The sequence below is a fragment of the Toxorhynchites rutilus genome, chromosome 2 (assembly GCF_029784135.1).
Source record: "Toxorhynchites rutilus septentrionalis strain SRP chromosome 2, ASM2978413v1, whole genome shotgun sequence".
NCBI classification, from domain to species: Eukaryota; Metazoa; Arthropoda; class Insecta; order Diptera; family Culicidae; genus Toxorhynchites; species Toxorhynchites rutilus.
In genome coordinates this window covers 175,220,649-175,239,471 of record NC_073745.1, presented here as the reverse complement: position 1 = coordinate 175,239,471, position 18,823 = coordinate 175,220,649, and the positions used below count along the sequence as shown (strand labels likewise).

The following is an 18,823-nucleotide window of genomic DNA, read 5'->3' as shown; positions in this document are numbered from 1 at the left end:
GGCTGTATTATTTCGTCAGGTTCTCTGACCAACGCTTTGGTTGATCAGCAGTTGATGTGCGATATTGCAACCTCTAGGACAACTTTGGAGAATTCCTCGGCTGTCCAGTCTTGTTTAGCGGAGAGGCGGTTTTCAATATCGAGTTGATAGCCAGCCCAGTCAGCGTATTCAAATTTCCATCTTGGCCTTGTAAGAAACTCTGGAGAAGATTGGCCGAAGGAGATGAGAATTGGAAAACGCTGCCGCAGGTATCATCGTGAATGTTCCATGATATCTTTGAAGAGAGTTTGTGTGATATCATAGTTAGATCAATGGCCGAAGTAGTATCAGAATGATGAATTCTGGTGTGTTGGCCGTTGTTTAGAGGGAGTAGGGAATGGTCGGAGATAAAATCCTCAATGACGGATCCTTTTTGACAACTGTGATTGGAGTGATTGGGGTGTTTCATGCGCACTACCACTGCCTGAAGGTCGGTGGTAATGGGAAGAAGATCATGTGGAGTGCCATCCTTGATTGCGATGATTGCGAGAGGTTGGGGCCCTCTTTCAAATATGTGATATATTTTGAGATGAAGTGTTTATTGAAATTGTTTGGTGTCATAGTTTCTTGAAGGGCTATGACTGTGGGATTAGAGTTCGAAATAAGAATTTTTAATTCTGAAATATTTTGTTGGATACTTCTGATGTTCCATTGTATCCCGAATTTCTGTGTTGGAGTATTTTAACTCTAATACCTAAGTCTTAATTGTGTGTATGTTTAAACTATTCAAAGAGAATTAGTTCCATGGTCCTTTACCCTTGGAAAGAGAAGCTTTCTTTGAGGTATTGGTGTCGTTTTTGTTTGGTGTAGAAGTCTTTGGAGTGTTTGTTGTGTGAATGTTGTTTTTTGTTGAATGTGCGTCGCTGTTGTTGTTATTGTTGTTTTTTGTTTGATGTGCGTTGTTGTTGTTGTTTTTTGTTGGGGTTGTATTGTTATTTGTTTGTGGTGTCTGTCTTTGTTCATTGCTTGTTCTTTTCTTATCCTTGTTGGTTTGGATTTCATCTTCGGATTTTTGATCTGAATCTGAAGATGAACTTTAAGCGATTTTTCTTTTATTTTTTTTATATTTTTTATTTTTTATTTTTATTCTTGTTCGGAGCATCAGAAGTATACATAGAAACGACTGATTCGCTTTCGGATTCAGTTGTTGAACTATCAGTTGTTGAATCTGTCATGGTTGTATCGAATGTAGTGTCAATTGGGGGGTGCTTTCGCGGCTAGCGGTGGCTTCGGTGGGCCTTTTGTAGCCCGGCCTCCCGGAGGCCCACTGCTACTTGAAGCCATGCTTCTGCTTGACTATACCTAGGTTATAGTCAGCAGGTACGAATGTAAAATCACTGAAATTCCTTATTGGGGGTTTTTCACTAAGGGGTATGTTCCCAGAAAATTACACTTTGTTCTAATAAAGCACTTTGAAAAGCCACCAATAGGTGTGGAAAAATTGCAAATCACACTTAATGTAATAATTGCTTCAGTCACTTCACTGTTTGTATGCGTGTTTTTCTTTTTTGATTTTATTTAATGATATAGGTTCACTACTGGCACTACAATTAAACTGGCAACACTGCCCGAAAGAAAAAAGACGGGTGGGTAATGTCGGGGACATAACCGGAGTGACGTAGGACTATACAAAGGGGACAGCTTTTGTTAAATATATATTTTAAATATATTGTTTTATTTTCTTCTCCTACGTGAATACCTACCTATATACCTGAAAAATGGATTAGTTTACTGTTTACTCTTTATGAATATGTTGATGGTTCTGAAAAGAACCTTTGGTGTTGTGTTTTTGTTATCACTCGATAGTCCCATCTTGTTCGGTTAAACCTTCCTGTTTAGCTATTGCGTTTGCCACAGCTTTCACAGTTGGAAAATTTCTTCCCATCCAGCTTGTGACATATTGTTCAGTAAATTACATTTAATGCGACGTGCGTTGTCTTGATGAGCGCCGAACCGAAGCTGCTCTGTTCTTGATGCGGGTTTTCTGATTGTCGTGAGCAGCTTTGCAAGCCAAATCGAGCACTCCGACGGCCGAAACTCTATAATCGCTGTTAGGTATACTGGTGCTCCGGCACCAATCCGTTCGGCCTAGTTACCCTTGCGGAGCAATCAGTGAATGCGACCAACAGTGAACTGGAGACCTGTACGGTTCGAGTGGGACTTTGCCTTTCCCTTAACTTGTCCTCCTTTGTTACGTCCACGATGCCGATGCCGTACAACCACACGGGTTTACGGTTTGAAAGAAAATAAGATATTTTTTTGGGGTCCGCGTGTTTTATACTCTAGCGGTACACACTCACAGGATAGAGACAAATCGGCAAACTCAGCCAGAGGGGCGAGTCCAACGAGACGAACGAATGAGCGTTAAAAGGGAGCGATGGCAAAAAAAAATACATTCATTACGATTTGTTCGCTCGTTTAATTCACATGCAGGCTAAAAAGGGTCCTTTTCAGGATCACAAAATTATCTTCAATCTAAAGAGTTTATTGTTTTGTTATCACTCGATATCCCCATCTTGTTCGGCTAAACCTTTCTGTTCAGCGATTGCATTTGCCACTCGCCACAGCTTTCACAGTTGGAAAATTTCTTCCCATCCAGCTTGTGACATATTTTACAGTAAATTACATTCAATGGCAATTGAACATTTGCGATGACAGTGGTACAGTGTCGACTTTCAATGTGGGGTCATAATTTGGACCCCGAACTCTATGTTTACAAAAATGTCCAACTAAATATGTCGCATTGCAGGTCCGTCCAATTAGCTAAATGTCGAGATAAGTGTAAATTACTGTACTTTCAATCTAGAAGCAATTTAAGAATTGGTGAAAATCAATAAGCTCAGAACAACTACCAAATTCACATACTCATCATATCCTGGCAAACAAATTATGAAAAAATCAATTTGTGTTTTGTTATTATTTTGGATATTGTTTTAGAAAGCATTGAACTGTATTTCCTAAACTCTTTTTTGGAAGGTTTAATGGCCCTGAAAAGCGCCTTGTTTTATGGAATGGTTCCAATTTAGAAAACTTAGTACTCGTGGTTTTGAAAAAAAACATTTCGAGCGCCCTCGATGCCGCCTTGTTCTGGATTTGCCACCAAAGCAGTTTGTATAAAGAACAAACTTTTTTCTTCTGCTACCTGATGCCGTTTTGCGATTGCGTTTGCCACTCGCCACTCGCCGCAACTGCCTGTTATTGTCTTGATGTCCACCGAACCGAATGTGTTCTGTTCCGAATGTGGGTTTTCTTATCGTTGCGAGCAGCTTTGCCAGCTAACTCGATCACTTCGGCGGCCGAAACTATATAACGCCGGCTAGGTGGACTGGTGCACTGGTACTAACGCGCTCGGCCTAGCTACCCTTGCGGGGAACTCCAGATCAACACGGTTCGAGCGGGATTTTGCCTTTCCCTTCACTTTTCCTCCATTACCATGTCCAGACATGGCTGCTTGGGTTGGTTTGTTGATGTGTTGTGATGCGAACCGATGTGAGAATGATCGTTACGGCAGCGGAGCGGGGATTTTTAAGCTGACTGGCTGGCTCGAGAATTACGCATGTGTGAAACTGCGACCAATGTTTCCCTCATTTTTTTCTTTTTCCTTTCCAATCGTGCTTCATTCTATTTCGCTGCTGCTCTGGTTGCCCGTTTTGGTCGATACGATTTGAGGAGCACAAAATGGACCAATCAAAAATGGGCACATAGTGCATTTTGACAATGCTTGATATTTCACAATTATTCAATTATTTATCTCAAGAAAAATGAAATGTTATTCGTTATGATAGATGCGTAGATATATTTCCTATCAATTGATGCAAAAACCTTTGCGATCTATTGAGAAATGATCGAGTTATAAGCGTTCCAAATCTTGCATTTTTTTCCTACTTGTTCAGTGCCTAGATTTCCATTTCACCCCCTATATCTTCCGGTTAGACGTAGTCCTACGTCAAAAAGGGTCGTGGCGTCGGTTACGCACGCTTTTTCCGGCGAGCCGGTGAGCACCACCACCGCAGTGAACGTTTGGATCGTTTTAGGACTAATCAAGCTTTCAGATAGGCTGCTGTAAGCATTTGATTAGTTGTGCGAGAAAACTCTTATTTTTCCGTACTCTTTGCAATGAGGAAATTGAAACCGGGTGCATCCAATTTATAAAGTCACCCGACTTTTAAATCGTGTAGTGACGTTCGAAGAGCCGCACAAACGGACTGGCCCGGTGCAGTGTCACAACTGCCAAGAATACGGACATACCAAAGGGTATTGCAACCTTCCAGCAGTCTGCGTAGTCTGCAGTGGCATTCATGATACAAAAAAATGCCCAGTCTCAAGAACAGCAACAGAAGAAAAAAATGCAGCAACTGCGGTGGCAACCACACTGCAAACTACAGGGGGTGCCCTGTATATACAACATTAAAGAAAAAACCGCAAGAATCTCGACAAAAAGCTGCAACTAGCAGGCCTGCAAACTATCAGCCAACCCTGCAACCAAAGGTAAATTCAGCCACACACCCGAAACCCCAACCTCCTGGTTTCACGCCTACACCTAGCACATCGTATAGGGATGCTCTACTCTCCCAACCTTCAACACCAATAATTCCTCCCGCGGACCAATTACAAGTATTTATGGGTTCAATTATGCAACTCATGACATCAATGCAAACAATGATGCAAGAAATGTTGCGCAGCCAGCAACTTCTCATCCAAAAATTGCAATGTTCAAAATAATTTTTTTGAAAACCTGCTATTGGAATGCAAACGGGATACACAACCATTTGAATGAAATTAAACTATTCTTGAACCAACACGACATTGAAGTTTTTCTTATCAATGAAACTCATCTGACGGATTACTACAACATCAGAGTTACGGGATATGATTTCTATGGTACAAATCACCCGCACGGGTCAGCAAGAGGTGGGGCTGCGGTCCTCATCAAACGAGATATTCCACACTATTTATGGCACCGTCACAGTACTCTAAATATCCAAGCAGCGGCTGTGTGCATCGAGAATAAATCTGAGAAAATAGTACTAACAGCACTCTACGCTTCACCGAACCACCACCCTTCGGAAGAGGAACTGAAAGACTTCTTCTCACTCCAAGGGCACCGATTTATCGTCGCTGGTGACTTTAACGTAGAACACACCTTTTGGGGATCAAGGCTGATTACCACTCGTGGTCGCGTATTATACCACGTCATCACTGACTCTGGCTATGACATTGCATCATGCGGCGAACCGACACACTGGCCAGAGGATCTCGAACGACTTCCGGACCTGCTAGATTTCGCTGTCACAAAAATATTAATAGTAAACGAATTCGATCGAAGCTTCTTCTGGACTTATCATCTGATCACTCACCAATACTCCTGGAATACTTCATAGAAAAGGAAGTGAATCTTACTAACTTTTCAACGAATTGGACAAAATATAAGACATATATCTCCTCTAACATTGTTACCGATCATTTCAAAATTCTTCGGTCACAAAAGGTTGTTTGTGTAAATATTTTCTGTCTAGTGTGTAAGTCAATTTTTGTTTTGCTTCGACTGGTATAAATGTTGTTAAATGTACATATATTGATTTAATTTATGTAAACCTACTAACCCAACATCGCCCCGACGAGGTTGCGTGTCGGGCGAAAAGAGACATCTGTCAGGATCGACAGATGCCCTTCCGGTGGAAATGGGAGGGAGTAGGAGAAGGAAAGGAGCTGGATGATAGGAAAGGAGGTGACTTGGAAGGAGATGTTGGATTGAGTCGGTCACTTAGTCCGGAGTCAGGAAACGACACGCAAGTGAAGAATTTTGGTATCATTGGAAAAGAAATTTGAGGAGAAGAGAGTTGAAAGACAGTGAGTTGAGAAGATAGAAAAGAGTCGTGAAAGAAAAAAAGTGAGTGGTAGAGTAAAGTGACAGAGGTAGAGAGAGAAGACCTCTTGCGGAATAGGACCCTCAATCACGCTACACCATCCTCGGGTGTCCTGCCGAGAAACTCCGGCCACCTACCACCACGTTTCCAAGCGACGCTCTTTTGCTATACGGTCCAGAGCATCACGGACAGAACGCCTCCCCCCTCCCATCCACACCGGTGAACCGCAGCGCGACGACGACGACCACGAAGGACAACGAAGGGCCCCAACGAAAACGGTACCGATACTAACCCTTTAAACCGAAAAAATGTAGAAAATCCAAAACTAACTTCTCTGCTCTATTCTATTAAATAATCAATGCCAGTCTATTTTGCATAGGCAGCTTCTTGTGCCCGCATTTCGCAAATCCGCTTTGCTGGTGGTCCAACCGAGGTCGAAACAGTCCGAAAATATATTCATATTTTCGGTGAATTTATTCACCTGAAGTAGAACTGCACCCAACTTCAGTGATTTCTCACCAGTGAGAAATTCACAAGCGTTTACATATGCTGAATTTATTCAAGTTATATATACCTCGAATAAGTGTATCATATTTATTTTCACGTGAATAAATCCATCTATAGCTATAGATCTCCCTAATGTAAACCCGCCATAAGACGTATCTGGCAAAACAAACGATCGCCAGAATCTGAAAACCAATTCAATGTGGCACAACGTAAATTAAGAAAGCTATTACAAGACGAGAAAGATGAAAAATTCCAAAATTACTTAACTGAATTATCGCCAAATCAAAATAATAATTACTCACTATGGAAGGCAACTAAGAATCTAAAACGACCTCAGTTACAGGTCCCGCCGTTTAGAATGCCCTCTGGTAATTGGGCCAGAAGTGACGATGAAAAAGCAGCAACTTTTGCAAACCATCTTCAAAAACTTTTCACTCCGAATCAATCCGGACCTAATCAAGAAACGCTCGAATTTTCTGGTGCTATAAACCAAAACAAAATTAAAATCAAACATCGGCTGGTGAGACATGTTATCAATAATCATATCAATGTGAAAAAGTCACCCGGTATCGATCACATCAACGGATATATGATCAAGGAACTACCTGACCTAGCAATTAAACATCTCACGAGAATTTTCAACGCAATGACCCATAAAGGATATTTCCCCCAAGCATGGAAAATTTCGACCATCATTATGATTCCTAAGCCAGGGAAAGACGCACAGAAAGTGGAATCTTATAGCCCTATCAGCATCCTTCCAATCTTCTCAAAAGTGTTCGAAAAAATTATCCTGATAAAATCAGCGCCCGAGATTGAAAGATTAATCCCGAATCATCAATTCGGATTCCGATCAAAACATGGCACTATTGAACAAGTGCACCGATTGATAGAAGAAATTCGTAAAGTATATGAAGGCCGCGGATACTGCTCAGCGCTTTTTCTTGATGTAGCTCAAGCTTTCGATAAAGTCTGGCACGAAGGACTGCTCTATAAAATTAAAAATATGCTACCACAAGTATATGAAATTATGCGTTCTTATCTACTGGGAAGAAAGTTTCACGTTCGGTATAACCAAACTCTATCACCAGAGCAAGAAATTTATGCTGGCGTTCCTCAGGGCAGTGTTCTTGGACCAGTTCTCTATCTCATCTACACAGCTGATCTCCCGACCGCGCGTAACTTAATGACTACAACATTCGCAGATGACACAGCTATTCTCAGCTGTCACAAAAACAGAACGATTGCTTCACGGGATCTCCAGGAACACATAACAGTCGTGGAAAAGTGGCTTCAAAAATGGAGAATTAAAGTAAATGAAACAAAATGTGTCCACGTTACGTTCACGCTTAATAAGAACACATGCCCACAAAATAAGTTCTATAGATCTGCAGTACCTCAATCGAATGAAATTAAATATCTTGGTGTACATCTAGATCGTCGTCTAACCTGGAAGAAACACATAGATGCGAAGAAAACGCAATTGAAGATGCGAGCAAAACAAATACATTGGCTAATCGGGAGGAAGTCGAAATTAAAACTAGAGTTCAAACTACTTTTATACAAATCCATGCTGGAACATATTTTGCATTACGGCTGTCAGTAGCACCTTGGCCAAGCACCACCATCGCTCTCTTTATATAGCCATATAGATAACGTTGTAGCGACCGCCTATATTTATTTATAATCTCTTTCTCGTCCTCCACCATCATCTTGTCCATACGTTTCGCCCGTACCCGTGGTTGCTTGAATAGCTGTTCGCTGCGGGAGCGCAGACAAAATGTATGGGAAAGTAGGGATTTCTTTCTTCCAATTTTTCATCAATTTGAACTTTATATGAGGTGAAAAACCGTAATGTATAGCATATAAACAATTTATTAGGATATTTCCTATTAATGTGTGAATTTGGAATCAAAATCCATTAATTAATTGAAGAGGTATTAACGTTTAAAAACTGAACACTTTTTCACATCGAATTATTGAAATGGGCCCCTATATTGAACGGTTAGACGTAGTCCTACGTCAAAAACCACAGCCGCTCTATAGAGTAGAACTAGAGCCATCAACAAGGAAATTGAAACCGGGTGAAGTGCATCCAATTTATAAAGTCACCCGACTTTTAAATCGTGTAGTGATGTTCGAAGAGCCGCACAAACGGACTGGCCCTGTGCAGTGTCACAACTGCCAAGAATACGGGCATACCAAATGGTATTGCAACCTTCCAGCAGTCTGCGTAGTCTGCAGTGGTATTCATGAGACAAAAAAAAAATGCCCAGTCTCAAGAACAGCAACAGAAGCAAAAAATGCAGCAACTGCGGTGGCAACCGCACTGCAAACTACAGGGGGTGCCCTGTACACGCAACATCAAAGAAAAAACCGCAAGAATCTCGACGAAAAGCTGCAACTAGCAGGCCTGCAAACCATCAGCCAACCCTGCAACCAACGGTAAATTCAGCCACACACCCGAAACCCCAACCTCCTGATTGGGGACGCCCACACCTAACACATCGTATAAGGATGCTCAACTCTCGCAACCTCCAACACCAATAATTCCTCCCGCGAACCAATTATAAGTATTTATGGGTTCAATTATGCAACTCATGACATCAATGCAAACAATGATGCAAGAATGTTGCGCAGCCAACAACTTCTCAAAATTATAATGTTTAAAATATTTTTTTTTGAAAACATGCTATTGGAATGCAAACGGGATACATAACCATTTGAATGAAATTAAACTATTCTTGAACCAACACACCATTGACGTTTTTCTTATCAATGAAACTCATCTGACGGATCACTACAACATCAGAATCACGGCATATGATTTCTATGGTACAAATCACCCACACGGGTCAGCAAGAGGAGGAGCTGCGGTCCTCATCAAACGAGATATTCCACACTATTTATGGCACCGTCACAGTACTCTAAATATCTAAACAGCGGCTGTGTGCATCGAGAGTAAATCAGAGAAATTAGTACTAACAGCACTCTACTCTTCACTGAACCACTACCCTTCGGAGGAGGAACTTAAAGACTTCTTCTCACTCCAAGTGCACAGATTTATCGTCACTGGTGACTTCAACGCAAAACACACCTTTTGGAGATCAAGGCTGATTACCACTCGTGGTCGTGTATTATACAACGTTTGTTTGTTTGTTTGTTTTTTTTATTGTCCAGTAGCGTAAGATGTGAATCTTTTTGAAAATTTGCTACCTCCGGTTTTGAAATTGGTACAGATATAATTATAATGTAACCTATTTTCTACTCTTCCATTTTAAATAAATTCAATTTATTTGGTTCCAAAAGTTTATGCAGCCACTCTTAAAAATTGCTTCCGAGGGGGAACGCTTTACAGCGGACGGTAACGAGTTTCAGTTTACCACCCTCGAACGAACAATGAATTAGCATAGCATGCCGTGTTGTTGGATGGTATCACAAGGTTCTGCAAACGTCGCCCACGAGTTTGAATCAGTTTTCGATGAAGTATGTCAGGAGTCTGTGTCTTTAGTAGATTCCACAAGAAGACACATGATCGATGCGCGTAAATGTTTTGTAGAGGACACCCAATGAGGTTCTGTTGGAGATGACTCACGTGATCAAAGCAGCTCAGTCCATATACGTATCTCTCATACAGCAATTTAGTGCAACACGTAGCTGGTCGAAAGAGGTTGCGCTGGGACGGACATGAAGGACATCGCCAAACAAACAAAAAATGTGGCAGGATCAGAGAGTTAAAAAGTTATCACAGACGCTGGCTATGACATTGCATCATGCGGCGAACCGACACACTGGCCAGAAGATCTCGTACGTCTTCCGGACCTGCTAGATTTCGTTGTCATAAAAAATATTAATAGTAAACGAATTCGATCGAAGCTTCTTCTGGACTAATCATCTGATCACTCTCCAATACTCCTGGAATACTTAATGGAAAAGGAAGTGAAGCAGGGGTCATCTAATCTCACTAACTTTTCAACGAACTGGACAAAATATAAGGCATATATCTCCTCTAACATTCCCAATCTACCCCTGGATAACGAACATCATATCGAGGACGCAGTTAACCGTGTACTCATGAATAATGCTGCGAAGATAGCTACCCCACCTATGAAGACCCAGAAACACAAAAACTTATTACTGCCTCCTACAAAAAAGCAGCAGTTGCATAAAAGCGACGACTAAGACATATCTGGCAAAACAAACGATCGCCACGATTAAAAAGCAACAACTTTTGCAAACCATCTTCAGAAAGTTTTCACTCCGAATCAATCGGAACCAAATCAAGAAACGCTGGAATTTTCTGGTGCTACAAACCTAAACAAAATGAAAATCAAACATCGGCTGGAGAGACATGTTAACAAAAATCATATCAATGTGAAAAAGTCACCCGGTATCGACCACATCAACGGAATCAACCTGATCATCATCAATGAATCAATACGATCAAGGAACTACCTGACCTAGCAATTAAACATCTCACGACAATTTTCAACGCAATGACCCATATAGGAAATTTCCCACAAGCGTGGAAAATTTGTTTCCTAAGCCAGGTAAAGACGCACAGAAAGTGGAATCTTATAGACCTATCAGCATCCTTCCAATCTTCTTAAAAGTGTTCGAAAAAAATTATCCTAATCAAATCAGCGCCCGAGATTGAAGGATTAATCCTGAATCACCAATTCGGATTCCGATCGAAACATGGCACTATTGAACAAGTGCACCGATTGATAGAAAAAATTCGTAAAGTATATGAAGGTCGCGGATATTGCTCAGCGTTTTTTTCTTGGTGTAGCAAACATTCGATAAAGTCTGGCACGAAGGACTGCTCTATAAAATTAAAAATATGCTAACACAAGTTTATGAAATTATGCGTTCTTACCCACTGGGAAGAAAGTTTCATGTTCGGTATAACCAAACATTATCGCCAGAGCGAGAAATTTATGCTGTAGTTCCTCGGGGCAGTGTTCTTGGACCAATTCTCTATCTCATCTACACAGCTGATCTCCCGACCGCGCGTAAGTTAATGACTACAACATTCGCAGATGACACAGCTATTCTCAGCAGTCACAAAAACAGGAAGTGGGTTATATCTATGGTATAACCGCGAGGGTGACGTAGGACTATCGTTGATTTAGAGATCATTTGTTCGAAGTTGAATCTAAATCCATTCTGAATGAATGAATAAATGAATATTTGGGGGACTTCGAAAACGAGAGCGTTACGTTGGAGGCACAAGTTTTTATGCATCCAATATAGGATACGAAAAACCTTGTTCTGAAGAATAATCTTCAGAAGCTAACCTGCTAACTGTACTTGATTGACAAATCACAAACCCAAATGTATTATATGGATATTTTATGGATAGAAAACATTAAAATAAACTCTTTCGCTTGAATGTAATTTTCAATTCCAAGGGGAACTGGCAGATTATTTTCCAGCAACGATTAGATATTAGATACTGGAAGCCCACCAGTGGTTAATACTAACTCGATAACCACCTGTTAATAGTACTTGATTGAAAAATATTTGGTCACAGTGTTACACGGATAGAAAACATTCAAATAAACTCATTCACATGAATGTATTTTTGAATTCCCAGAGGAACTGGCAGATTATTTTCCAGCAATGATTAGATCTTTCCGGAACTTTCTCGATGCTGAATGGCATCCAAACGGAAAGAATTCTGCGCGTGTATGTGTCGATCCTTCGCCGTTCACCTCCTCCAGCACGTTAGGCAACGATGTTGTCTTGTCGATGTCCTCACGAAAAATGAATGTGTCTCAAAAAAGGAAGGTCTTGTATTATAGAGACTTTAAACTTTTGCAGTTCATTCGTCTCTAGCCTTGAGAAAGGCCCTTTGAAAACTCTACTCTATTTACTCCAGCGCTACCACCTCCACCCTCTTGCCTTGAGAAAGGCACTCGATCCCTCGCCGTCCAGCTCGTCCAGCAACGATGTTGTCCAGTCTGTGTCCACACAAAGAATGAATGGGTCTCACCACCAGAATATCGCTTAAGTATGCTTTTTGTGTGTGATTGAATCGAGAGAAGGTGTGGTTTACGATGGCAATTTGGAAGGCAAACTAGAGGGGAATGAACTCTCTGAGCTCGGAACTTTCGGTGACTGAGCAATAATCGATTGCGGGCGCATACAATATTGGATACGGAAATATCCTACTGATGGAGAAGAATAATCTTCTGAAGCTATCCTGTTAATTGCGATTGATTGAAAAATCACAAAACCAAATGTATTTGGTCACAGTGTTACATGGATAGAAAACATTCAAATAAACTCTTTCACATGAATGTATTTTTAAATTCCCAGAGGAACTGGCAGATTATTTTCCAGAAAAGATTAGATCTTTCCGGAACTTTCTCAATGCTGAATGGCATCCAAACGGAAAGAATTCCGCGCGTGTATGTGTGTGTAGCGATATCTTCCCGGGGAAACGTTTGTGGCATCACTCTCCTCCTGATGGATTCCCTGCTGGCCTAGGGTGCACAAACAGGCTCTTGGTTACACCGTTCATCCGCGCTTTCATGATAAACGAAGAGCTTCACCACAACAGCGACAACATGCTCCAATCGCTGTTCAATTAGAACTGAGTGAATTTCCGAGCGGCGCTCGCTTATATACCGATTGGTGATTTCAATAGCCTGTTTTGAAAGCAAATTTAAGACTATTGAAACAAGTTTTTGGATCAGAAAGTAACAAGTATAGAACGCGTAGACATTTTATCTTTCGAATGAAGTGTTTATCATACCATTTCGTTCAGTTGTTTAGGAGCTATTAACGCTCAAAATCTCGGTCTCCGGTGTAACGCTTTCGTTTTCGAATCTTTGATTTTACACCCCGGTATAGAAATGAAAGACGTAGTCCTACGTCAAAACAGAACAATTGCATCATGGGATCTCCAGGAACATATAACGGTCGTGGAAAAGTGGCTTCAAAAATGGAGAATTAAAGTAAATGAAACAAATTGTGTCCATGTTACGTTCACGCTTAATCAGAACACATGCCCACAAATCAAGTTCAATGGATCTGCAGTGCTCAATCGCCGTCTAACCCGGAAGAAACACATAGAAGCAAAGAAAACGCAATTGAAATTGCGAGCAAACCAAATACATTGGCTAATCGAAAGGAAGTCGAAATTAAAACTAAAGTTCAAACTACTTCTATACAAATCCAGCCTGAAGCCTATTTGGCATTATGGCTGCCAACTTTGGCATACAGCTTCAGCAAGTAATATCGAAATCATCAAAAGAGTACAAAATAAACTGCTAAGACAAATTAGGGGAAGTGGGAGCATAGTGGTCACCCTAAGGAATATGCCCATTTCCAGCGTCCACATACCCCTTCAATCCCCGTTTCTCGAAAAATATTATAGTTCAACTCATTGTTGTTTAAGGTAGCAAACGGCTTTTACTATAAAAATTCAAAATAGTACACTTTTCATCATCAGAAAAAAAGGTGAAAAATCGAACTTTTTGTTTGCTTGGAGGTAAGTGGTCACCTAGTGGGGGCAATGTGGTCACTCGCACATATCAAGCACCCATTTAGATAGATTTAAGCGTTTTTTCGTCCTAATTTGTTCAAATCATGTTCGATATAGTAGGTACATGTATGAAATAAGCTTGGTCTATTCACCTAGAGCTTCAATTAAAATTTGCTCATGCATACAAAAACGTTGTAAATAACACATAACGTTACGCGTAATGAGGCTTGATTTAGTTGGAGTGGCATATTTTTCCTGGGTCAAAGCCACAAAAGGAACTTCTTCAAGAGCAGAATGTGATGAGGTATATTAGCTTTAGTAAACATAACATTGTAAGTCGTTATGCACCTATGACCACTTTGCCCCCAAACATCAAAGTAATTTCTATGCTAATTAATTGCTGAGATTGAATCAAAATTATGTTTACCTCTCCTAGAATATGTGAACAGTCGTCCAAACTGACGATTTGTCCAACATATCAGATTGAATAAACTAAATTTCACGAGAAATTCCTTAGATACCATGCGCACAGAACTACGGCCGAATGGCTATTTGCCATTCGCATTTTACATTTGCCAACACTGGATGGTTCGACGGTACAAGGAACATCAAATTCAATTCCCTCAACGTATACATGGAAGAATCTCCATTCGCGTTGACGGCATTGTGCTTCATAAAAACAGCTGATGAAGGTTCAGTACGACGTGTTTTATTAGTAAATTAACAAGAAGTAAAATTTTTCATTCAAATTTTGACAAACCGATAAAGATTAATTTGCCTCCCAAAATGGTTATCGCCACCAGACGTCGACACTGTCATTCGTCATCGAGGATAAAGTGACTGCCAAGCTGTTCAGTTGCTGAAAATGTGTATAAACGCACAGCACCAGTCAACTGGTGATCTAAATATGGCGTGCCTTTGACGTTCAAGTAACAGGCGCCTGGTCAATGTGTAAATCAGCTATTACACTACCTTAAAGGTTGATTAAGACGATGCCAATCAGCGCTCTATTTGAAGTATCCAGTGAACAGAGAACAGACACTCTGTTCAAGTTACTTTTACCAGTATCGAACAAGTAATTGGCCTCTAACTTGAACAGAGTGTCTGTTCTCTATTCACTGGATACTTCAACTAGACTGGCATCGTCTAAATCAGCCTTAAGTATATTAAGGCTGATTTAGACGATGCCAGTCAGCGCTCTAGTTGAAGTATCCAGTGAACAGAGAACAGACACTCTGTACAAGTTATTTGTACCAGTATCGAACAAGTAATTGGCCTCTAACTGGAACAGAGTGTTTGTTCTCTATTCACTGGATACTTCAACTAGAGCGCTGACTGGCATCGTCTAAATCAGCCTTTAATCCAAACTATTTTGTACGCACAATAGGAACCATAACTGTGCTTTAAGCGGCGGTGACACTGGATGCAGAAAAGTGGTCGTACGAATTGTATGCAATAGTGAGAGAAAACCGAGATGAAAATGAAAGGTAGGAAGATTTTTTAAATCTGTGACGTCACAGATTTTCTTTATGTATGTTACTTTTCTTATAATAGTCCACTACATAGGAAAAGTGTTGTTATTAAAGGTAAAAATAAGTAAATGAAATTAACGAATTAGTTTTTTTTCCACTAGAGGCGAATGAACTGAAAAGTTTAAGCCCTCTTAAAGCCAAAAAGAAGAAGAACTAGTTTTTTTCCTTAATCAATGCTAGCGTTCAAAATCATAAGGGTTCATCATTTTAACAGAAACTGAAGTTTGAGTATTTTTGAAGTGTTCTAAACTTAATTTCAATTCAGTTTTACTTCTCGTTACGTCTACCAAAAACGTAAACGAACAATGTCAGAGTCACACAATCTTTTGTTCCTTTGACGGATAAACATTTGACAGCGCATGGGAAAAAAGATGCAAGATTTTTTCATGTAAAATGAACTTGAAAATTAAATTTAATTGACTCCGTATGACTTAGATTGTGACGAAAAGTTTTTCGATTGCGTCTTAGTTTTAGACGACTGAAGCATTCAGCACCCTAATTGTGAGTAAATAATTACAATTGCTGACAAAAGTCAAACTTCCATAGAGTTGCTCTTCAGGCGCAAACAGGATCACTGTTTTACCTCAGTTCAAGGAATTTGTTTCTAGCTTTTATCCCGACCATGAACAAATCTACACCGATGGCTCCAAAGAGAATAACCAAACTGGTGCTGGAGTAGTGATGTGCAACTATAGTTACAGTTTCGGTTTACCTGAAATATGTGGCGTGTTTTCAGCAGAAGCGTTTGCTCTAAAAACAGCCGTATCACATGTACGAGGACATAAAAATGTCATTATTTTTACCGATTCCGCTAACTGTCTTGATGCGTTAAGTGGAGGTCAATCAAAACACCCATGGATACAGTTCATTGAAAAGAACATAGAGGAACGGAATATTACCTTCAGCTGGATACCTGGCCATTCTGGCATTGTTGGCAATGACAAAGCTGATGAACTGGCCAAACAAGGCCGAAATGAACCACAACTTGACATCCCGGTACCATCCCAGGATGTTGTACGTGCGATTAGAAACAGAATCTGGTCAGTATGGGAAACAGAATGGCATCAAAGTGGAACCAAGTTGCGACGAGCTAAGCACACACCTAATAAATACAAAGATCGCAAATGCGCGTCCGAACAACGAGTTCTAACCCGAATAAGAATAGGGCATACACGGCTCACCCATGTACACCTAATGAACCATAACCCCCCACCTGTTTGCATATACTGTGGAGTGCAAACAACTGTGCAACATATAATAATGGATTGCAGAGGATATGAACCCATAAGAAAAGCATGCGGAATCAATGGATCCCTAAGTGAAATACTAGCTAATGACACTGAAAAAGAAAAAGCCCTTTTAAATTTTTTAAGAGATAGCAATTTGTTCAATGAGATCTAATTAGTTATAATTAATGCAGCGAGAAAATGAAAAATGTAAATCATAAAATGACACAAATGCCACGCATTTTAGTGGTAAAGTGTCACAAATAAATAAATAATAATAATAGAGTTGCTCTAGAATCCAAACAAAGTAGACATTAGAATACTATTTCTGAAATCAAAGAAAAAATTAAACATTTTAGTTCGTGATATGTTGTTTTTTTTCATAATGCGAAAACTATGATTTGGAAATCTATGATTAGCTTCTGTATATCCTCTTTCGACGTTATCCGTTTACACATTCAATTTTGTACCATTTGAGTAACTGACTAGTATGCCTGGTATGTGAACTTGCTATTATCCTGGCTACTAACACAATCAAAGTTCAACACAACCAAAACCCGTGAATCTTCCCACTTTCTATTCTTCATCTCGAGAGAAAACAACCACATTGAGTTGTATTGGTGTGGTTACATTGCTACCCCCTTGCTTCGTTCGAATTCGCCAGCTTCTATCGAACAAAATTGTTTGTTTCTCTTCGTACAATCAAATTTTCGTGTGTACTCCGAATCAATGTCACCTTACCCTTAAAGAGTTATCTATCCTCTAAGTTTGACACACTTGTTACGCAATTCCACATTGTGTTGTTTGCTAATAAACCATAAAACTTATTTTTTATTATTTTTACACAGAAACGGTCGACCTGGATCTACAGCTGTATCTGAAGAATTCAAAATCGACTGGGGTACGTATATGTCCAGTCACAATGATGTGGTTTACGTGAGGCTGGATGTGAGAGGTGCTAGAGGACAAGGTAAAAAAGCTCTCTATCGACATATCGGAGGAGTTGAAGTCCAAGATCAAATTGCTGTTTTAAGGTATGTTGAAATACTATTTGTGGAATTATACTATTTTTGTATTACATAAATTATGTTCATTCCCAAAAATGTGATTTTTTTACGTACTAAATGAAATCATTTTGATACACGATCAATATTTCTTGCGATGTTGGGCCCTTCAGTACAATTGCAGTTTCTTCCTCTTTTCTTCAGTATGTGCTTCACAATTGACCAGTATTATTATTTTGTTGGTTCGTGGTCTCAAAGGTAACGAAAGCTTTGTTTCTCAGTTCAAAATTCCAAATTGTTTGCCAGACAAAAAACTTTCTGGGGAATCCCGATAAAACAAATTTCGTTCCCCTAACGGTGAACAAGGTACAACATTTTTGCCAAAGAATATTAAAGAAAACTGACAAACGGCACGTTTCGTCGTGCGTAACTCCGTAACTTTTTTGTCTCGAAATTCTGCTTTGAAAATATCCTGATTCAGTCCTCTTCTTTGGTTCTTTGGCCGAAGGATTGTGTAACATTTACAATTTTCGCCGCTTTCCATCAGCTTCGTGTTCCGCTTGAAAAGACCCAGTACTTTGTTTTCTTAATACAAGAAATAAATATGTAGACTGCTTCCCAAAGGAATGATTGGATACTTAACAGCATTCTTAGCATATATGAATACAAAATTGGCAGTCATTTGATTAGGATTCAAACAATCGATTGCGCGGAGAGTTCGCAGATTGGGCTTTGGGACGATTGATAAAAGATCTTTATAAATTTCAATAAATTCCTTTTTTTTATTTTATTACTCGTTTACAGGCATCTATTAGATACTCTTAAATTCCTGGACGAAAATCGAGTTGGAGTTTGGGGATGGGGGTACGGAGGTTATGTTACTGCAATGATTCTTGGATCGCAGCAAACTGTTTTCAAATGTGGTATCTCAGTTTCACCCATCACAGACTGGCTATATTATAGTAAGATGTGATGTGTGTTATACACCTGCATACAAAAAATTATAAGAAATTAAAAATTTCAGATTCCGTATTCACCGAGAGGATATTGGGAGTGCCAACCGAGAATTATAAAGCGTATGTTGAAGCTGATGCGACACAAAAAGGGAAACAGATTCCATCCAATTCTTATTTGTTGCTTCATGGGTTAGCAG

At 40.0% G+C, this 18,823-nt stretch overlaps 1 protein-coding gene across 6 annotated transcripts in view; it reads left to right on the top strand.

Annotated features, from left to right (window-relative positions):
- LOC129769992 (dipeptidyl peptidase 4) overlaps positions 1-18,823 on the top strand; it is a 311,477-nt gene that overhangs the window by 142,060 nt on the left and 150,594 nt on the right. For all 6 annotated transcript variants that reach the window (XM_055772553.1, XM_055772554.1, XM_055772549.1 and 3 more), the window contains 3 exons: positions 17,515-17,700; positions 18,475-18,632; positions 18,695-18,823. The exon at positions 18,695-18,823 is cut by the window's right edge and continues 77 nt beyond it. In XM_055772553.1, coding sequence (XP_055628528.1) covers positions 17,515-17,700; positions 18,475-18,632; positions 18,695-18,823 — 473 coding nt within the window. The remainder of the gene's footprint in view (positions 1-17,514; positions 17,701-18,474; positions 18,633-18,694) is intronic.